The following is a 22,545-nucleotide window of genomic DNA, read 5'->3' as shown; positions in this document are numbered from 1 at the left end:
TTGATGTGCTGAGCATCAGCCACATGGGCTCGGGATATGTGGCATGGCTGCCATCCATCATCTGACTGCTGATTACTAATGTGATTCTTACAGCAAGTACCTTGACGTGAGAGGGGTTTTAGAGTATTGTAGTAGGCTTTGCTACTTTTGTGTCCATATTGGAGTAAATAGAGGCACAAAGAAAATTCTTCAAGAATCAACATGACTTTCATAAGGTGAATAAAAACATCCAGGTATTACTGATTACAGGGGATGAGTGGACTGATCACATAGTGATGGCCTTTCTGATTGTAATTCATGTCGAAAATTTCCAAGTAATATCACTTTTTCGATTTGGAGTTCCTGGGCAGTTTTAAAAAAGTGCCGATTGGGAAGGGAGCCCACGAGTAAGATGAGATGGAGAACATCTAGGCTTTGGTTCTGGCATAATCCTTGTCTTGTTATAAGGCATATTGAAGCTATTATGACCTAGCTAACAGGGTCATTGCAAAGAAAGTGGTTTACAGACCATAAAGGATTATAAAATGGAGTTATTTGAATAATGCAAATGAAAAGGATAATAAAAATAAAGCCAAATATCATGAAATGTAATGGCCCAACTTGGTCCTGAGGAAGAGATGACAAAATAGATGTTCCTCCTTTCAGTGGCGTGATGACAAGCTGTGGGACAGGGTACATTATACATGTATTAGACATGATCCCACTGTTAGTTAATTTGCTTAACTGTTTTTTCTTTATCAAAATGGAAGACTCGAGGTTATGGGAAGGATATACACACACACGGCGTGTTTATTTGTTGTGATTCAGGTTTCAGTCATATCTGACTCTCTACGACCCCATTTGGGGTTTTCTTGGCAAAGATACTGGAGGGGTTTGCCATTTTCTTCTCTAGCTCATTTTATAGATGAGCAAACTGAGGCAAATAGGTTAAGTGACTTACCCAGGGCCTGGCATTCCATCTACTACACACATACATACATACATATATACATATATACATATATACATATACACACACACACACACACACACACACATATATACACATGCGTCTGTGTGTATGTATGTATGAACATGTATATGTCAGGGTGTATATATAGATATATAGTGTATCTTTAAAAAGTAAAATAAAAATAATTTTAAGGGAGTCATGATAGAAATGTTATGAAATGAAATGATTGCTTTTCCAAATCGTGCCCTCAGTTCTGCAGCCCTGCTTGTCGCCATTTAGAGTGTCAGAAATCCATGTAGAGTTATCCTCCCTAGGGCCAGGACAATTTAGCTTCCTCCATGACAAGGGTAGATAGATTCTAGAGGTTTTCCTTTTTAACATACCAGTCAGAGTACATTATTGTGCCCAGGAGAGCCGGATAATGAGGTTCAATTTATATAAATATTTGCCTTGGAGCATTGGATCTGGAGTCAAGGGACCTGGGTTTGAGTCCCAGCTCTGCCCCTTACCACCTAGATCCTGGACAAATCAATTAACTTCTCTTGGCCTCAGTTTCCTTAATTCTAAAATAGGATTAGACTGTATGATGTCTCTTATCACCTCCATCTCTAATGCTGTGATATGGTGACCATTAATAAGTTTTTCCTCTGAATATCTTCCTCCCAAGTGGAGGGCTTTCTTAAAACATAGAGGGAATTCTCAAAATTCTTTTGAAGACAAAGTAAAACCAAAAACCAAACCAAAACAAAAGCACTGATACGTGTTCTTGTCTGTATCAATGAAGGGAATGCTCACGCCGATGAAATCATATTTCCACTTATAGATTGGATACAATTTTGTATTTCTGTTGCAGAGACCTAAAGCTCGACAACGTAATGTTGGATTCTGAAGGCCACATCAAGATCGCTGACTTTGGCATGTGCAAGGAGAACATCTGGGATGGGGTGACCACCAAGACCTTCTGTGGCACTCCAGACTACATTGCCCCTGAGGTAAGGCTAGTAGCAGCAGAAGGCAGCCCCTCACTGACTGAACCATCATCACCCCCACTTTTACAATCCATTTACTGTGGCTGAGCTGTGTAGGAACACATACCAAGCGAGTTAACCAGAAACAATCCCTAGTCTCTACGAACTTTGTGGAAGAAATCCCTTCCCTTGAGTAGAGTTTGTATGTGGGTGTATGACTGTACATCAGCCATGTATTATTAAAACCTCTGAATTTTCCCTCATGTGGGAGAAGGATACCTGTCATTCCTGGGGGTAGGAGGGAAACATCAGTCATTTGGAGAAGTGGGTGAAGACTTGCTTATGAAGGCTTTCAAAAGCCCCTGAAACATGTGGAAAGAGTTAGTCATGGTGGTAGGCTCCTAGAATAAAAGACAGTCGCTCAGCTTCACGGTGGTTTGAGCATTGGACTTGCTATCAGAAAGATTCTGACTTCAAATACTGCCTTACATACTTACAAGCTCTGTGATCCTGGACAAATCAGTTAACCTCTTTCAGACTCAATTTCCTTCTCTGTAAAAATGGGGATGATAATGGAATAAGAAAATAAAATAGTAATAATATCTCTGTCTCTCAGGGTTCTTGTGGAATCGAGTATGATAACATGTAAAGCACTTTGCAAACCTTCAAATACTATATCTTATTCAGTTACTACTGTCATCATCACATCAGTATTACTATTCAAGGTTTAGTGGAGGCAGCAGTCAGACAGAGGGGTTTATCTTCAGGCAAGGTGGAGACTTGCCACCATGTGCACTCAGGACCTCCTTCTAGTAATTGGAGAACTGGAGTCAAGTAGCCAGGCACCAGTTATTTCATGGCCACACCGAGAGGATATCTCAAGGTAAAATAAAGCTATGCTGCCACGTAAGTTTGGTTTGTACTTTAACCTGCTTTCCCTTAATTAATTGCTAGCCTTTTGAAACCCACTTTTCTTCCTGTAGTTGCAAGGGAAAAGCAGCAGAGGGTTACCAAGTGGACATTGCACGCTCTGGTAGTCACGGTAGAGAGAATATATGGGGGTGCCTATTAATACAAGCTTAATAGCAGCTTGTATTTACATAGTGCTTTATCATATACAGAGCAACTTGCACACATGATCCTCTTCATAACAGCCCTGTGAGATTGGTAGAGGATGTATTTTTATAGCCATTTTACAAGTAAGAAAATCGAAGCCCAGATAACTAGAAAAAAATTTGCCTAAAGAAACTCAGCCTAGTAAATGGCAGAAGCAGGTCTCAAACCCAAATCTTCTAATTCCAAATTAATTGGTCTTTCCATGCTGCCATTCTTCCTAATCTTCTGGGCTTGTGATATGAAACCTTCCCTTTTGGCCCTAAGAGCAGGTAGCCACATAAGTTAGTTTAGTAGAGATACAAGAGCCTGTGTCCAATGTAGTCAAAGTTTGGAAAAGTAGGGATTTAAGCAAACTTGAAATTATGATCCAAGCATCAGTGAGGTCCTTTTTCAAGCTGCTGCTGTCCATGGCCATCTGATGCCTCATAATTATGAAACTGGAATGTGTGGGACGAGCTAGTGAAACTTGACTGGGTGGCAATATGGTTTGTGGGCTGATAGGTATGTTGGACCTGCATCTGAGTCTTCCAGAAGAAGCCCGATATTTTCTTCCTGTGACTAAGATTTAAAGGAACCAAAATGCCTGTAGCACATTTTCCCTAGGATGTGGTGAACTACAAGCAAGCTTTCCTAGTAACTCACCCAATAGTAGTTTGGTCCATTGACAGCTTCCTTTAGGGAAACAACCATTGATACTTAGGAAAGGACTAGAATACAAATGCTTCTTCTGGGTCTATGTATGTTGGGGAAAAGGGGTAACAGGGAAAGAGAATAGGAAAGTAAGGAGAGCTAAGTGGCTTTTGTTCACTAAAAAAAGACATTGGCTAAATTCTGAAAATGGGCATTGCATATCCCGGATTATAATTGAAGAGAGAATCCTTGCTTTTCTGAGTTGCCATTCCTTTGACTTCTAGGGATAGTCTCAGGGTTATCATACTTAATCTAAACAACCAGTGTCAAAGAGAGAATGTCTCATCATAGATTCATATACTCTGACTCTTAGAATCAGACCAACTTAAATATTGAAATCCTAGGATCTTAGTGCTGGAAGGGTCCTTAGAGGTCATCTAGCCCAACCACTGACCCAATTCTGGACTCCTCTCTGTGCATCACCAATAGGTAGTCATCCTACATTTTTAGCTTAATGTCAATTGACTAAATCCCATGAATATTTAACACTGCAATGCACACGAGAGCACACATCAAGAGCAGCCATTTTTTGGTCATGTACGTAACGGGGTTTGCCCAAGTTTCTACAACTATTTTGTTGGCATTCTTCACAAACATGGAGTCATTACATTATAGAATGTAATTGTTTCAACTCCTTAAACTTCACCTCTCCTGCTGAAACTGTAGCACCTGAAGATGAAAGATCCCTAGGATACAAATTGCCTTTTTGGAGGTGTTGAATTAGTCATCACAATTCTTAGCCCACTTGTGATTTATGGTACCTGGGAATGTATTTGACATCCTATTAGTTCAGATGATGTATTTTATTCACTCTGGCCACTGTCTGGATTAAGATTGATAGCCTGTTGGCATTTGGCCATGAAGCTATGAAAGATTAATGCTCTTCTAAAATAGCCTAAACTCTTGGGTCTGCAGGTCATGGTAGGACTGTACTAGTTAGAGAGAAAAAGGTAGCATCATAGCAGGAGGGAGAGGACTCATTCTTTCTTAAAATGCAAAGTTGTCAAGCAGGGTCACGGACTAGGACCATCATTGTTTATTCCTAGGCCCAGAAGAGGTCTAGAGCTTCTGGAACTCGCCCCAGAAGTGGAGGATGTAGAAAATCAAGTTTGCAGCGGATGCCACCAAGTCTTTCTGTACTCTGATTAATTCCCTAAGTGTAATGGGAAAAAGATGATTTGAAGACTTAGGTTTCTCTTACAGCTCTACCATTGACTATGTGACCTTGAACCACAGTTTCCTTATCTACACAATGGACCCCTTTGACAGTCTGATGAAGACTGTGGACCATTTTTCAGAACGTTTTTTATATGTATAAAAATTTCAAAATAATTGATTTGAATTATATGTGTAATGTGCGCATTTCAAAACAATTGATTTCCTTTGTAATTCTATGTATTTTGTTTTATCTGCATTATTATTTATTTTGTATTTATTTGTGAGCAACTAAGTGGCCCAACGGTTAGAACTTTGGCACTGGAGTCAAGAAGACTCATCTTTGTGAGTTCAAATCAAGCCTCAGACATTTACTGGCTGTGTGACCCTGCACAAGTCACTTAGCCTTTTTTTTAACCTCAGTTTCCTCATCTATAAGGAAATGGTAATTCACTCCAGTGACCCAAATGGAGTCACAACAGTCAGACACAACTGAAAAAAGTGACTAAACAACTATGGCAGTATATATTTTTCTCATACAAATTAATGTGAAATCTACTTAAAATCTACCTAAAACTCTGAAATCTACCTACATAGCCCTAGGATTCCATGGGCCACTGGTTAAGAACTCCTTCCATGCTTTGCACAGGTTATTTCATCTGTTCCTCACCACAACGATGTAGAAGTAGGGTATTCAGGTGTTCCCATTTCACACGTGAGAAAAATTGAGCCTCAGAGGACTTGCTCAATCTTACTCCAAGTTCATGCAGCCACTGTGATCTCTGAAATGCCTTCTGGCTCTACCATTCTGTGTTCTAAGAACCCTTCCAGCTCAAGTATGTCATATTCCAAATTTCCAGGCCCCTTCTCACTCTGATATTCTGTGCTCTGAGGTCCTTTGCAGCTCCAGCATTCTCTGTTCTAAGGTTCCTTCCAGCTCTAAGATTCTGTGACTATGAACTTTCAAAAGCTGAGATTTTCCCCCCACACATTACCTTATCTTTCATAGTTATGAATTTTTCAGCTCCCCACTGAGTCTTCTTTTCCGATCTCAAGTGATGGCCCACTAAAAAAGCCCTTCAGAATGGTAGCCAGAGAGATTGCCAGAGTTCATGCTAGGAAAGCTTTTATTTTAGTCCTTTGGAGAGGTAGTGCAGCTTTATAGTGGACGGTTGGTGAGGGCTATAAGCCCAGCAGGCACAGCATGACCATTGTACACTAGCTAGCATACCTTATAGTCAAGGCCTAACTTTAACCTTCCTTTTGCCTAAACTTTTCATTTCAGTTTTGGAAATTATTTTCTTTCCAATTACCCAACTCCAACTTTTTTAATGAAAGTCAAAGGAAAAATAGCCATCATTTTCCAAAATATCTCCAAAATGATACACAGTATGGCAGTAATGCACCTATTTCCTAAATTGAGGGATGCATGTACTAAAACTCCCCATATCCATTAAATCAAAGGGTTCCCATAGAAATCAAGCACAAAGGGATTAGGATGGCTAAGTTTAGGTAACACTATAAAGTCAGGAAGTTTCCATTCAGTGCCCAGTGCTTGACCTCATGGGATCAAAGATCCAAAGCAGAAGTACAACCAACTTGGACTGATTGACACTCGTCAGATATGATCCCTGATTTCTTGATTTTGTTCCTTTGCTAGCCCCATTCTATATGTAAGGAATACGCTGCTTGCCCCCATGTCAGACTGCCTGCTGACATATCTTCCAAGTCCCAGCTCAGATTCTATCTCTTTCTCAAAACCGTTCTTAATCCTTCCATGACAGTGAAGTCTGTCTCATCTGATCTTCTCACTGAGAGCAGCCAAATGGAAGTGGATGGAGAGCCAGACCTGGAGTCAGGAGGACCTGAGTTCAAATGTGTCTCCAGACACTTACTAGCTGTGTGATCCTGAGCAAGTCACTTGACAATTTTTATCTCATTTTCCTCATCTGTAAATGGCCAACCACTCCAGTACCTTTGCCAAGAAAACCCCAGATGGGTTCACAAGAGTCAGCCATGACTGAACACACCTCAACAGCAATCTGCCTTTGCATTCTTCTCTGTCTTTTACTTGCACAATGATGTACATCTCCCACCAGACTGTAAGCTCCTTGAGGGCATGGAACATGTCTAATTTATCCTTTCTCTTCCCCAGAACCAAGCACAGACCCTTGCATAAATTAAGTGCTTAAAAATAGGATAATATAAAATGCTGGCTAGATATAGAACACTGTAAGACGTCATCATCGCAGCTTACATTTAGATCAAGCTTTGAAGGTGTGCAAAGCACTTTACAAATATCTCATTTGATTCTCACAACAACCCTGGGAGATAGATGCTATTATCATCTCTGATTGGTTGTTGATGTTCAGTTGATTAGTCACGTCTAACTGTGACCCCATTTGGGGTTTTCTTGGCAAAGTACTGGAGTGGTTTACTCTTTCTTTCTCTAGATCATTTTACAGAGGAGGAACTGAGGCAAACAGGGTTAAGTGACTTGCCCAGGGTCACACAGCTGGTAGGTATTTGGCCAGTTTTGAACTCAAGGAGATGAGTCTTCCTGACTCCAAGCCCAGCACTCTATCTGCTGTGCCACCAAGATACCCCCTAAAGTATTGTATAAACATTAATTTATTGTTTTTTTTTTTTGATATAGTACTGCCAGGGTAAAAATTCACTAGTAATGACATGGCCAGCTAGACTGGAATCCTGAAGCACTGTATGTAAGGGACAATATAACCCATAAGAAGGTAAACAATTTACAGAGAAAAAGAAAGTACAATGAAGGCTTTGTGGGTAAAACTTCAACCTCATTAAAAAATGTTAACAGTACAAATATACTGTATATAAACTTCCCAGGATAATAGAAGGGTTTTTTTCATAAACCTAATTTATAGATGGCATGAAGCTGGTAGGTAGTTTATAGGATCATAGGATTATAAATTTAGAGCTTTAAGGGGCCTCAGAGGTCATTGATAGATTGGATGACAGAATAAAGATTCAAATTTATCTTAACAGCCTGGAATGCTAGGGGGAAGATGAGTTGTAACAAGAATAACATTCTCTTTCAAGGATATAAAATTCTGTGTTTAGGATTTTAAAAATGAATTATGTAAGTGTAGGACAGGGGAACTTATCCTCTGATACATGACTGAAGAAAAAGGGCATACGTTAAGCTTAGAGACCTGAAGGTTTGGGTGGGACATGATTGTAGCTGTTGTTCAGACACATCCCATTCTTGGTGACCCCATCGGGGGTTTTCCTAGCAAACATACCGGAGTGCTTTTTCAAAACTGGCCTCAGACACTTACTAGCTGTGTGACCCTGAGCAAGTTACTTAACCCTGTTTGCCTCAGTTTCCTCATGTGTAAAATGAGCTGGAGAAGGAAATGGCAAACCACTCTTTGCCAGGAAAACCCCAAATGGGGTCACAAAGAGTCAGACATGACTGAGAAACAATTGAACAACCACAAGCGCCAGGCTGATGAATTTGTATTGTATGAAGCAGTAGGGAGCCACTGAAGAGTTTGGAGTTGGGGTTGGAGTTGATCACATGATCAGAGCTCTGTTTTAGTAATACTATTTATTAATTCTGTTTGTAGGATTGATTTTTTCCCTTTCCCTTTAATGTTTTATTTCCTTCTAAGGTTATGATTTATGTAACTCCACTTCTTCCTCCAAAACAAGAATATGCCATACCTAATACAGTCAAATGAGAGAAGAGCTTTGGCAAGTACTTTTTCTCCTGTCAACAACTCAGTTCAATTCAAATCCATTCAGCTGATTTAATTCACTTCAGTAGATGTTTAGGCGCTCACTTTGGACAGGAATTTTGCACGCTCAGCATTGGGAAATAAGACAAAAAATTACATAGTCTATTCCCTTGTAGTTTGGTAGAGGAGATAAGACCCTATACAAATGTTATGGGTTCAGAGCTGGAATTCCATTGGAAGCTCTCCCACCAATGCAAATCACAAACACTTTTTGCAATTTAATAGTCTTTTAGTCTTGCCAGAGGGCCTGAGCACTCACGACTTGGAAGGGGATGGGAACCAAGACACTAGAAAGGGGTACAGTCAATACATAGTATGTGTCATAGGACTTGAGCTCCTGGCTTCACGACTCTGAAGCTAGTTTTCTATCCATTATGGCATATTGTCTCTCACAAATTGGCACACGCAAATCACCGTGATCCTTGTAGAGTGTGATCAGGACAAAAGAGGAATAGAAAGCTCTAGGAGAGATTGGAGGACGATCAGATTATTTCTAACATGGAGAATCAGGGAAGATTTCATGGTGCTTGAAGTTGGTCTTGAGGGGAGGGAAGGCTTTGAACAGGTAGGGCTGGGAGTCTGTGAGGGAAGTGAGAGAGACCAGGACGAGATTGGGGTCTAAGGGTCTTTGCCAGGTGTCCAAATTTCCTACCCTCACTGGAGTTTAAAGAAGAGAGAAAGACCTAACAACCTCCTGTTCTCTCCTAACTGCCAACACAGTCTTGGCATGTGGTGTTGTGAAAGGGACTGGGTCTCTTTAAAGATGTGCGGGAGTTAAATGTGGCACATATAGCAGGTCCAGGTCTTTATCATTAATGGACTTAGCTTGTGGTATTGCCCAGAGAGACGGAAATCTACTCATAATCCTGATGGCACATTTTGTGTTTTCCAGATAATTGCCTATCAGCCTTACGGGAAGTCGGTAGATTGGTGGGCATTTGGAGTGCTGCTGTATGAAATGTTGGCTGGCCAGGTAATTGAATTTTAAGTGACTCACACAGGACTTGCTTTCCTCCTGGTCTGTGTATTTCACCAATAGTCCATGTGCTAATAGGCATCCAGTCAGGGGTTGTTTACAACCGTGTGAAAGACAGGAAATTGACCCTGTGGACAGCCAAGCTCAGAACATCTAGCCTTGGATCACAGCTGTCCTGCCATCTTCTTCCTCCCTGGCCACATATCCCAGTCCACTTTCTGCCTGCTTAGTACTGAGAAGGTGAACCAAGGAGGGAAAGATGCATTACTTAGGGTTAGCCAATATCCCAGATGAAGAGCAGTTATACGGAGGGAGATACCTTAGGTCCCACACTAGGTTTTAGGCTTGCTGAGCTGAGCCAATTTCTTGGGGATATTCTGGCTCCCTCTTAGAGCCAACTCAGGGGACCTGGCACTGATTCCCATAGCTTTATCCTTTACTACTTTTGAAAATAGTAACCTGACCTCTAACCCTCAATTCAAGCCTCCTATTCTTTAAAGTCTCTGAGCCAGCTTGGCTTCCCAAGTTCAGAAATCTGCCTCCCTTCTTCCTTTATCACCTTTACCCTTTATGGTGCCGATGCCACCTTAACTGGATGCTGAGTTCTCTCCTTGTCTGCTGTCCACTCCAAACCTCAGGATTGGATTTTCTAGGGTTTATTACATAATATATAATAATAAATCATATATCACTGTCATATTATATCTAGGACTTATCATAATTCAAAGCAAACAACCCAAAGTAAGGTTATTAGAAGCGTGAATGAAAGTTCCATCCTGAATGGGGCCTAAACTCCTTAAGTTACTCTATGGCTCACAATTGTCTGAAATCTACACTGCTTCATTAAGTACCCTCACAGCCCTCACCGGAGAATGGATGTCTCTCAAAAGAAATCAACCGATATGTTTGGTTTTTATGTCACTTCCATTTCCCAATGTATATTTCTCCCCTCCAGTATCCAAGAACCACCTCTCATAGCAAAGAAGGGGGAAGAGAGAGTTCAGCCAAAGTAACCAGCTCAGTAGAAGCTCTGCATGCATAGTCTTCCACCTCTGCAAAGAAGGGAGTGAGGTGTATTTTCTCATTATATTCTTCGGGACCAAGTTTGGTCATTATAAAGATGGTAGAAAGTGTCATTTTCTAACCCAGAATATTCTCTTTCGCCCTCATCTCTCCTTCACAAACTTGGAATTTTCCCACCCTTCTGAACTTAGCTCATTTGCCCATCCTATAGAACGAGGTGGATTCTCTGCCAACCACGATGCCCCTTGATTCCTACCACGTGCCTTCTTCTTTACTCACTCATTATCTAACTTTCCTTCCCCCAGCCAAGGGAAAACCAAGACACTAGAAAGGGGTATAGTCAACATGCCAGCCACCTTAAAAACTAGAATAGTTCCGTCTGACTTACTGGTCACCCCCAGAATGCTCAGAAGGAAATCTCTCTCCTTACTAATTCTTTGTCCCCGCTTTTCTTGACCTCTGTAAACAGGCTCCTTTTGAAGGAGAAGATGAAGATGAGCTTTTCCAGTCTATCATGGAGCACAATGTGGCCTACCCCAAGTCCATGTCAAAGGAAGCTGTGGCCATCTGCAAAGGGGTAAGGAAATACTTGAATTTGGAATAGCTATGTCTGCATTTCAGGGATGGGGAAAGTGGAGGGAACAGAGTTACTGCTATATCACATGCATGATACTGTGCAAAGAGTCCTGAATTTGGAGTCAGAAGGACTGAGCTCAAATCCTGGCTGTGTTGCTCGCTACCTATGTGACCTGAGTCAAGTCTTTAACCTCTGTGAGCCTCAGTTTCTCTCCAGTAAAGGGAAAGGGTTGGATTAGATGGCCTCTCTGGTTACTTCCTATTCTAAATTGATGATACTATAACCCTAAAACACATAGTCCTTCCCATAAAAGGTCCTGTCAGTTTGGGACAAGTTCTGGTTTATAAACTAAGCCATTTGTAATTATCAGGTAGGAGAGACTCTGGGCTGGCACTGCATGCTCCGTGATGTTCGAGTTCCTATGGGTGTGAAGTACATTGAACCAGCTCTCCAAGTTCTCCTTGGGATTTAAGTGGTTCCAGAAGCTCTATGGGATTTCTAAGCTAAGGAGAAGGCCTTTGGTCTTGGCCCCTTCAGATTCCTCTTATGCTAGGCTAGAATACTTGGTGGGAGTAAGGGTTAAAGATATGAGAATTGGCCCCTTTCCACAGGAAGCCCTAGATTGGACAAAGAGACTCCACATAGTGCTTTCCACCCTCAATGGCTCGAGATAAACATGGTACCCAGGCAGTATAGAGCAAAAAAGTGGCCAAGCTTTCCCACCAAGCTCTTGCCTTAGAATCCTAGGGGAAAGTCAAGCATTCGCCAACACTGAACTACCAGCTCACCAGTACTGGTCCCAGGACTGTTTGTCAAATCCATAGCATTCATTCAAGACCATTTCAGACAAGGGCTATGGAGAAGAAAGGTCTACCTACATTAAGGTCTCTACCTAGCATTGGAGCCCAGGGTCATGGGTACCATATTATTGTTATATTGGGCACCCCTGGGGGACATAATTCTCAGGGGTAGACAGGTGGCCTCATAGAGTATCCTAGGAGATGCTCCTTCTCATTTAAACCCCAACGTATAGAAAGGTCCAACCACAAGACAATGACTGACACAGTTCTGTTAGCTATTACCTGTATGGTTTTGACTGGCTCACTCGTTTTAACCTCTCTTGGTCTCAGTTTCCTCATCTCTAAAATGAGGCTATTGGATTAGATGACCTCTGAGTTCCTTCCCAGATCTCAGTGCTATGATTTTGTGTTTTTGTGAGCCACAGACATGACACACCAAGGACACACACATATACATGTGCATATACCTACACACACACACACACACACACACACAATACAGCTTCTAGAGCAACACTTTACCACCTGGGAACCGTAGACCTCTAAGGGATTTGTAGATAAACTTCAAGGGGTCTGTAGACTCGGATGGAAAAAATTATATCTTTATTTCAGTGTAATTGGTTTCCTTTGTAATCCAGTGGATTTTATTTTATGCATTTAAGAACATTATTCTAAAATGGATCCATATCCTTCACTGGACTGTCCAACAAGTACATGACAGAAATAAGCTTAAGAATCTGTCCTAGAGGGAGTTTCTAGAGAGAAGGGTTATTTAAAAAGCACATAAAAGCAGATAAGAGGAATAAAGTTCAGTCCACCGAGCACTATTACTGCTGTCCGGCCATACTTAAAAGTCTCACCTGGCTCCTTCCTGTTCTCACCTGGTTCCTGCCTGTTCTTCACAGTTACTCTGAAAACTGCAGATTGTATCAGCCTTGAAATGTCATGCTCTCTACTCCTTTCTCTTTAATACCCTGGTTACCACAGCCCCGGGCAGAGATGTGGGGGCAGACTCAGCTCAGTTGCTCACTGTAGTCCCCAGAATAGGTGGAAGAATCAAGGGTCATTTCCTACATACAGTCTCATCTATAACCCTCTGTGCCCACATTCCAGTACTGTCTTTCTTGTTATGATAATATTTTTGGACCTGACCTAATGAGCCCCTGCAAGCCAACAGAAACTCAGTTCTCCAAGCTGATCTGGAAGTAAGCATATATTTTATCCAGAGTACATCCTACTACATGTGCTCTGCACATAGTAGGCACTTCATAATAACTGAATTGAGTTGAAGCTCATCCTCATTAAGTCTTTTTTTCCAGAACTGTTCAGTCTTTTTTCCCATTCCCTCTCCCACCCTGTGTCTACGTCTAATGTCCTGTAATGAGCTTTCTGTTGATACGGCACCAGATGTCCCATCTCCAGTTCTCCTGGGCCTTGGGTTCGATGTTACTTTACTTGTTGAATGGGGCCAGCTTATTCTGACTGAGGCTAGCCCCCTTCTCCATGTCCTCGGTGTCACCTGCTCAGACTCACTCAAGGAGTTTACTAAGAGACGAAGATCCCTTTTCAAGTTTTTCCCCCAGCTTCTTTCTATGCCAATGCCTGTGATGAGTTGGCTTAGTATAGGAAAGAGAAGAGATTCCCCTAGAACTCTGCCAGCCCAGCTCTAGCAGAGGGTTGGCCATATGTTGTTGTGGGGTTATAGAACTTAGACCTGGAAGAAATCTTAGCGATTACCTAGTCCAACTTCCCCTTCCCCCATCTTACTAATGAGGAAACTGAGGCCCAGAAAGCTTCACATGACATGGAAGTAAGCATTGCCTAGATTTGAGCCCATGTTGTTACTGTCATTCCATCATTTTTCAGTCATGTCTGACTCTACATGACCCCATTTGGGGTTTTCTTGGCAAAGATACTGGAGCGGTTTGCCATTTCCTTCTCCAGCTCATTTTACAGATGAGGAAACTGAGGCAAACAGGGATAAGTGACTTGCCCAGGGTCACACTGCTAGAAAGTGTCTGAGGTCAGATTTGAACTCAGGAGGATGAGTCTTCTTGACTTCAGGCCCAGCATTCCATCCACTCTCCGACCCAGCTTCTTGACTGTCTTAGGGGCAGAGCAATCTTATAATTCATGCAAAAGGTCCAATGGGGTCTCCTACATGCCTCCCAAAACTTCCCACATCTGACTCCAGCTAAGCATATGTCACCTCAGCACCTAGTAGTTTGGGAACCTTCCTTTAGTGTCTGAGGCCAGATTTGAACTCAGATCTTCCTGACTCCAGGCCCAGCACTCTATTCACTGCGCCACTCAGTTGCCCATATTCTTTACTATTCAAATCTTTCAACTACTTCATCTTAAAGATCTATGTGCTAGAGTAGCCAGATGAGTTGAATGTAACAAATGCTTCTGCTATAGTTAACTCTCAGTGTAAACCAAAGAGAACAGGTAGGCAGAAAAATGAGCCTTTCTACAGGGAATTAAATTTTAAATCTTGTCATTTTGCCGTGTACCTCTTTCCCAGTGGGTCTGGAAAGCACATTACCCAGGCAATGTGGAGCCATCAGGTGGCCAAGTTCCCCTACCAAGTTCTGGCCTTGGAATCCTAGGGATAAAGTCAAGCATTCAGCCACACTTAACTGAGCATTCCCTTAGGGCACAGGGTATACTTAAGGGAGAGGGGGCCTTTCAAAAGGAATAGAAAGTGCCCTCCCCACTCTGGGTCCACATAACATCAGACAGAGTACAGGGGCAATTATCACTTATATAAAACCAAGAACAATCTCTCCCTCCCAGACCTCCCCTGTTAGACATTTTAAGCCAAGAAAAACTAGAGAAAAATCACATGCAGAAAACCTTCCTTGTATTCAGCATTAACGTTTGTAAATGCTCTGCTCTGTGGAAAAGGGCAAATTCCCTGTAAAAGTGGGTAGTGTGTGTCAGAAGCCGAGCAGCGAAAGCTTTGGGGGAGCCACAGTTCAGTATTTAATGAGTTAGTGTTAACGTTTTGTGCTTGTGTGTAAGTTCAAAAGCCAGAAAGCCGCAGGAAAGTGTGGAATCAGACTGTTAAAGCTTTCGGGTTCCTTAGAATAGGAGGATTGGCCTAGGCTAATCTTCTGACCAGACAGAAGGAGCTGAGGAATTCAGGGCATGTCTGTGATCCCCAAAAATGTCTTTCTCATTGCCCCTGCCTCAAGGCCTGAAATTCTACCGTTAGAAACTTAGACTTTTGCTTCAGTGAATTTTCCAACTGTCCCTTTGTTCAACAGTAATCTAATTAAATTCAGTAAACATTTACTAAGCTCCCACCATGTGCATGGCATAGTGATTAGAGTTGAGGCTACGGATGCAAAACCCACCACTGTCCTCACCCTCAAGAAACTTAAGGTTTAGTGGAAGGGTTATGGCTTGGGCACAAATAATTATGATGCGAGACTGAATGAGACAAGCAAAGGAAAGATGCAGTTAGATACAGTGAAGAAGTTTCAATTAGGAACATTGGGGGGTGTACCTTGAAAGCGGTACCGTAAAAGGAAGAAAACATTTGCAGAAAGCAGAGATGTGAAGGAGAATGTGTTCCAGGGATAAGAATAGTCCAGGAGGATTTTTGAAAGCCTGGGAAAGGCAGGTAGAGATCAAAAAAGTAGCTAATGGTCCCATTAATTAAGAAACCACAAAGTACATAAAAAAGTAATGTGAAATCAGTTTGCAAAGGTAAGTTGGAGTTATTGATAAATCTTATAGGGCCTTGTAAGAATATAATCAATAAGACACAATGCCAGGATTGCATTTTATCCTGGAGTCAATAGAGAGTCCCTTAAGGTCTTTGAGCAAGCCACACATGATCAGACTTGGTGACTACGAATGTTACTTGCATTGTGATGAAGAGTAGCAGGCATGTAAATTTCTTCTTTTTTTCCCCTTCCCTGCCAGAGATGGCTACCAGTTATATGTAAAAATCATTCTGTGCAAGACTCTATTTATCAGTTCTTTGTCTGGATACAAATAGTGTTTTCCTTGACACGTCCTTTGTAATTAATTGGGTATCTATAATAGTCATTTAAAAGGAATAGCAAGTTGTACATAAAGCATTTGCAGTTTCATGTGTAATCATCGTTTTTATTACACTATGTTAAGGAAACACTTGTTTTATTTCATGAATTGAAAAAAAAAAGAAAAGCTTGCAAAGGAAGTAGACAGGAAGCAGGGGGGCCGGCCAGGCAACAGCAGGTAGGGAGGGCCTGAGCCCTCAGGTAGTTAGGTAGTGCGAATAGAAAGGAGACAGCTATGAGAGATGATGTTTGGGCATAGAACTGCCAGGATTTAACAACTGCTTAGACAGAAAGAGAAAGTCAAAGATAAGAATAGCTGAGATTCGCATAGTGCTTTAAGATCACAAAGCATTGGGGCAGCTAGGTGGCACAAGGATAGAGCACCGGCCCTGGAGTTAGGAGGACCTGAGTTCAAATTTGGCCTCAAACACTTGGCACTAGCTGTGTGACCCTGGGCAAGTCACTTAACCCCGATTGCCTTGTTAAAAAAAAAAGATTACAAAGCATTTTACAGACATTTTCATTTGGTCCTCAAAATTGTATCCCTATTTTATAGATGAATCAACTGAGGGTCTGGCTCAATGGCTTGTTGGTGGCCACAGATTTTAGGCATCATGGGCAGGATTCCAGTCCACTTCTCTGTGGACTCCATGGCCAGCACTCACGCTTTCCCCAATACTGTGATATTTCCTAAGATGATACCAAGGTTTTCAGCCTGGGGAAATTGCAGTGTCACCAATAGAAAAGTTCCCAAGAAAGATAAAGTTTTCTGGTGGAAATGGTCAATTCACTGTAGGACGTTGTGACATTTATTAAGAGACCATTGTGAACACTGAGCTGTCATCATTAATACTTTAGTGCAGTATAGTCTTACCTTTCCAAAGTGGTAGGAGAAGGGCATCTAGGGAATGTGAATGTTTGGACCAAGGGGAGCTTTGAATCAAGGAGCGAGCCCTGTAGCAAAAGGGAAGGCCGAGGGCAAAGGCATTACCGTGGGGAGCCCTGTGACTGTGAGGGGCTGGTTGCATGAGGTCGCTGAGTGAAATTTTTTGTGGGGAAGAGGAAAAGGCCTGTAAGAGAACAGAAGTATGCTGGAAGAATGGTAGAATGCTAAAAGTGGCGGTGACCTTAGATCATCTAGTACAGCCCACCCATTTTACGGGTGAGGAAGCTGAGGGTTGGTAGGCTGAAGTGGCTTGCTCAGGATGGTTATGCAGGTAAAAAAAAGCATAGCCACTCATCTGAATTCAAGACCTGAAAATAGGTCTTTTCGATATATTCTGCCAGGGGAGGTAGGAAACTAAAAGCAAATGTTGCCAACTCCTCCATTTTGCCCCTGGCCAGGCCAGGCTGCTGAAGGGCTCTAGTTTTTAAGTGGGTCATGGAGAAGTTAATTTTTTTCCAGGTCAACTAGCAGTCAATTTCATCTACAGAAAATACTTATGATGAGGTGTGATCGCATTTCTGTAGAATTTACCCCAATCAAAGTGAACCGAACCATCTTTCATTGTGATTGAGGGGGCAGGTTGGAGAGATTGGGGTTTAAGGGGAAAGCTGGGCCAGATCCCAACTGTGTTTTTTTAAAGGCTGGTTCTGGGTTAAAGGCTGGACATGGTTAACAGTACAGCAGAACACATTGCTATTCACCATGCGCCCTGGGGAATAACTCTGGTAAGTGATTAGCGATGGGAGCAGTGATTACATCTAGCTGTCTGCATCATTTCTGTCACATATGTCTGGACCTGAAGGCTGTATATGGGCAGAGATGAAAACATGATGGAAACAGCTGTTGGATGTTGCTAGGATGACTTCCCTCGCTTTGCTAGACGTACCCTAGCATGGAGAGAGACTGAACCCTGCCTCTAAAGTCTATCTTCCTTAGTCTGTGTACATTTTATCAAAAGTATTTTTCTTGCCTAAAAAGAAGCCATCAAAGCATCACTGTTTCCATTGTGGGAAAATGGAAGCCATGATTGTCATTAATAGAGTGGAGTTCATCAGAGCTTTGAAGAGGTTAACTAAATCATTCCATCAGAGAATTTCAGGTTATCTAAATGAGCTCATGAATAGGAAGGAGTCCTATCTATAACGTCCCAAATAAATGGTTACTCAGCCTCTGTTTGAATACCTCCAGTGATGGGGAACTCACTGTCTGGCACGTAACGATAATAAATGCTTGTTGACTGACTCAAGAAACAATTTGTTCCATTTTGGTGTAGCTGTCATGGTCAGAAATTTCTTCCTTATCTTGAGCCAGCATCTGCTCCCGTCTTCCCCTTAAAACCTACTGGACCTGTGAGGCTAAGCAGAATCTAGCTTGGCATTGAAAACCCAATCCCACCCCAAATAATCGTAATGATAAAATATCAAAGTTGAAAGACACCTCTTAAAACTATCTAGTCCTGTCCTCTGGAGCTAAACAGAATATGTCTAAACTTTCTTCCACAAGGAAACCTTTTAAATATTTGAAAACCACTGCCACATCCCTTCCCCACCCCTGAGTCTTCTCCCCAGGCTAAATATCTCCCAGTTCTCTCAACCAATCCTCATATGATATGATTCTAAACTTGTCACTGGTCACCCTACTTGGATACATTAAGTTTGTCGATATCTATATTAAATATCTATATTATAATGTGGAATCTGGCCAAGGCAGAGTATGGCAGAAACTATCAGTTCTCTTACTCTGGATACTATGTGTCTACTAATACACATAAGATGTTCTTTTGTTTCTATGCCATGATATACACCCATATTGAGCTTTTCACTTTATTCATCTATCTATCTATCTATCTATCTATCTATCTATCTATCTATGTATCTGGTAAGGGAATCGGGGTTAAGTGACTTGCCCAAGGTCACACAGCTGACCTTGGAAGCTGGATTTGAACTCAGGTCCTCCTGACTCCAGGGCCTGTACTCTATCCACTGCACAACTTAGGTGCCCATATATTGAGCTTTTTAGTCCACAACCCTCCAACTTCTACTCACCTACTTCTCTTTCAGATGAATTCTTGTCCAGCCAATATCCCTCCTATCCTGCTTTTGTTCATTTGATTTGCTGCACCTGCGGGTTGACCTGCACATTCATCCTACTCTGGAGATCTTTACTGTTTGAGATAACAATAATACCTGACTTTTATAAAATTTTATAAAATTTACAAAGCACTACACATAACTTATGGGGGGGGGGAAGTGAAAGAGCTCACTGAGAAGAGGACTGTCAAAATAAGAGTCAGAAAAGGCTAAGGTAGAGAAGGTAGATGATTCTGACTATCATGCTATCGATCCTCAGAAGGAGGCCAGATAGGCCTAAAAGAGGGAAAGGGCATCTCTGCAAACACTTCAGTGCTACCAGAGTGTGATGAAGCAAGAGGAAGAGCATTAACTCCTTTGCTCGGCATTCAAATATGCCACCTGGCTTTCTGGGCTTCCTTCCAGTCCCAGCTAAAATCCCACCTTTTAAAGGAACCTTTTCCCAATCCCACTTAATTCTAGCATCTTTCCTCTGCTGATTATCTCAAATTTATTCTGTATGTGTTAGCACGTGGTTATTTGCATACTGTCTCCCTCATGAGACTGTGAGCCCCTCCAGAGCAGGGACTATCTTTTCCTCTCCTTCTATCCCCAACTCTTAGAATAGAATATTGAGTGACTCAAAGCCCAACCCCACTCCACCCTTTTCATAATTATAGGACATTAGACTTGAAAAACATCTGTGAGGCCGTCTCGTCTAAGTCACACCTGAACAACAATACCTTCTATCGAATCCCAACACAGATGATCATCTGAGCTCCTCTAGAAAATTTCCTGTGAAGGGGAACTTACTACCTTCTTAGGCTGCATTTTGGGATGGTTGTAGTTGTCAGAGAGTTTTCCTTCTATTAGGGCCAAACTTGCCACTCTCTCTTCCTTCTAGTTGTATGGCCTCCAAGCTACCCAGAATCCTTTAATTCTTCTTCTGTACAATGGACTTTGAAATATTTGAAGTCAGCCATTTTATCCTTCCCTCCCACCCCCCAACTTTTATCTGGGCTAAACACCCCTAGTTCCTTTAAAATTTCTTATGTGGAAGGAGTATCGCCATCGTGGACAGCCTCCTCAGAACGGATTCCACTTTGTCGGTGTCTTTACAGGATAATAACCTACACAGGACATGATATCTATCCTTACCTATCCCACCATAAATCCTCTGCCCCAGGCAGATGAAGACTCTCTATTGTTCTCCAAAGATTTGTGGGATTTTGGTAAGATCCTTTTGAGGATAAAAATGGTAGGAGGTACCGTATTTCCCCATGTGTAAGATGCACCTTAATTTTGGGGCCCTAAATTTGAAAAAAAAATGTGTTACATAAAGTTGTTGAACTCAAGTTTTATTCATCTGCTCGTAGCTTTCAGGCCTCTTTTAGGCAAGTCTGGTGCATGTGCGCATGCTTAGTCCATTCCGTTTCATGAACCTGAAGCACCAGTCGTGTCCTCCTTTGAAATCAGTAACTTCTTTTTCATCAGCTATTCTTGCCTCATGCTGAACCATCTTTATGGACACAGGAATTCCAATTGTCCTCTGCCCTTCAATCCATATCTTCAATTCCCTCTCTAAATCAGGCCATTTTGCTGACTTGCCTCTCATGGCCTTCTTCTGCTGTGGCATTTTCAGAAGGGTTTCTTCTTCCCGTAGCCAGTCTCGGATTGTTTTCTCAGTTGGAGGACCAAACTTACATTCAGCAGCACAATTTCCATTCACTTTTGCAAACTCGATCACTTTTAACTTGAATTCAGCCCTGTATGAAAATCTTTTCTGAGCCATTTCTGGGCAGAACGTGGCAAAATGTAACCTAATATACCGGTAACAAATGTGAAACAATGAGTGCAAAGACAACAAGCGTGAAAAAGCAGGAAATGCAAGTAAAAAAATCTACAACCACTGATAATACGCACCCAGTTTTTAGACCCCAAATTTTTGGGAAAAGGGTGCTTCTTATACATGGGAAAATACGGTACTTGAATACTAAAATGGCGATTTTATTAATCCCTTCCCTCCCCTCCCCTCCCCTTCCCTTCCCTCTCCTCCCTTTCCCCCCCTCCCCTCCCTTCTTTCCTTCCTATCTCTCTCTCTCTCTTCCGCCCTTCCTTCCTCCCTCCCTCCCTCCCTTCCTTCCCTCTCTTTCCTTCCCTCCCTCCCCCACTCTTCTCCTCCCAAATAGCAAGCAAGCTCATTAAGGGAAGGGGGCTGTGTCTTCTGTCTTTTCCATAGCTCTCCCGATGTTTTGCAAGGAGTAGTAGTCAATAGGGATTCGATGTATTAATTGATTTTCTGTTCTTTAGTCGCAGCCCATTGAGGGCTTGTATCACTGTGGCCCCCTTATTTTCTTGTTCTCCCTGACTTCAGTATCTCCCCCATTTTAGTCCATCCTGTACATTGAAATAAGAATCATGCTTCTCAAGCACCATTTTGATCATGTCCTTTCCCTTCCAGAAATGCTGCAAAGGCTTCTTGTTAATTCTCCTTCCCTCCCTCCCTCCCTCCTCTTATCCCCAGGGGCTAGGGGCCCCAACATCACCTCTCTTTTACTATACTCCAGCCTATGGTCTCTAGGCCCAAAGATAAAGCTGTCACTGGTTATAAACAGCCTTGTCCTGGCTTTGAGTTATAGAGATTGGTGTGCTGCCAGTAAACCAATCCCTAACTCTGTGACCTTGGACGTAATTTCCCCTCTCATCTATCAAATGAAGGAGTTTGACTTTGAGAGAGAGCAGGCTATAGTGGACAGAGTACTGGACTCAGAATCAGAAGACCTGGGTTCTAATTCCACCTCAGAGAATATATTAGCTGTGAGACCCTCAGCAAGTCACTTAAGATGTCTGGGCCTCAGCGCCTAATCTATAAATTAAGGGGGGCTGTTTTTGATGACTTCTTAGGTCATTTCCAGGCACCTCAGTGGCACAGTGGATAGAGTGTCAGACCTGGAGAGAGGAAGACTCATCTGCCTGAGTTCAAATCTGATCTCAGACGCTTACTAGCTATGTGACCCTAGGCAAGTCACTTAACCCTGTTTACTTCAGTTTCCTTATCTGTAAAATGAGGTGGAGAAGGAAATAGCAAACCCCTCCAGTATCTTTGCCAAGAAAACCCCCAAAGGGGTTATGAAGAGTTGAACATGACTGAAAAAATGACTGAAGAACAACAAAGGTCACTTCCAGCTCTAATTTTGTGATCCCACTTACGGTCTGTACTTTCTCAATCCCAATCATTCGTGTTCTCATTTCCCTTCTAGCTCTAACACTCTATGCTCTATGGTCCTCTCTAGCTCTTATCATTCCATGATTGACTTTATCCCTATAGGCATCATGGTACAGTGGAAAGAAATGGGATTTAGAGTCAGAGGACTTAGATTCAAGTCCAGGGGTCCTTTCTCTTACTCCCCGTGTGACCTTAGGCAAGTCATTTACCTCTTTAGACCTT

General features: G+C 42.2%; 1 protein-coding gene across 1 annotated transcript in view; it reads left to right on the top strand.

The window, feature by feature from the left end:
* PRKCB (protein kinase C beta) overlaps positions 1-22,545 on the top strand; it is a 646,949-nt gene that overhangs the window by 501,194 nt on the left and 123,210 nt on the right. The window contains 3 exon segments of the mRNA XM_036739147.1: positions 1,806-1,944; positions 9,547-9,627; positions 11,123-11,230. Of these exon segments, the coding sequence (XP_036595042.1) occupies positions 1,806-1,944; positions 9,547-9,627; positions 11,123-11,230 (328 nt within the window).

The sequence above is a fragment of the Trichosurus vulpecula genome, chromosome 9 (assembly GCF_011100635.1).
Source record: "Trichosurus vulpecula isolate mTriVul1 chromosome 9, mTriVul1.pri, whole genome shotgun sequence".
NCBI lineage: Eukaryota > Metazoa > Chordata > Mammalia > Diprotodontia > Phalangeridae > Trichosurus > Trichosurus vulpecula.
This window is presented reverse-complemented; position numbering and strand designations above follow the sequence as displayed.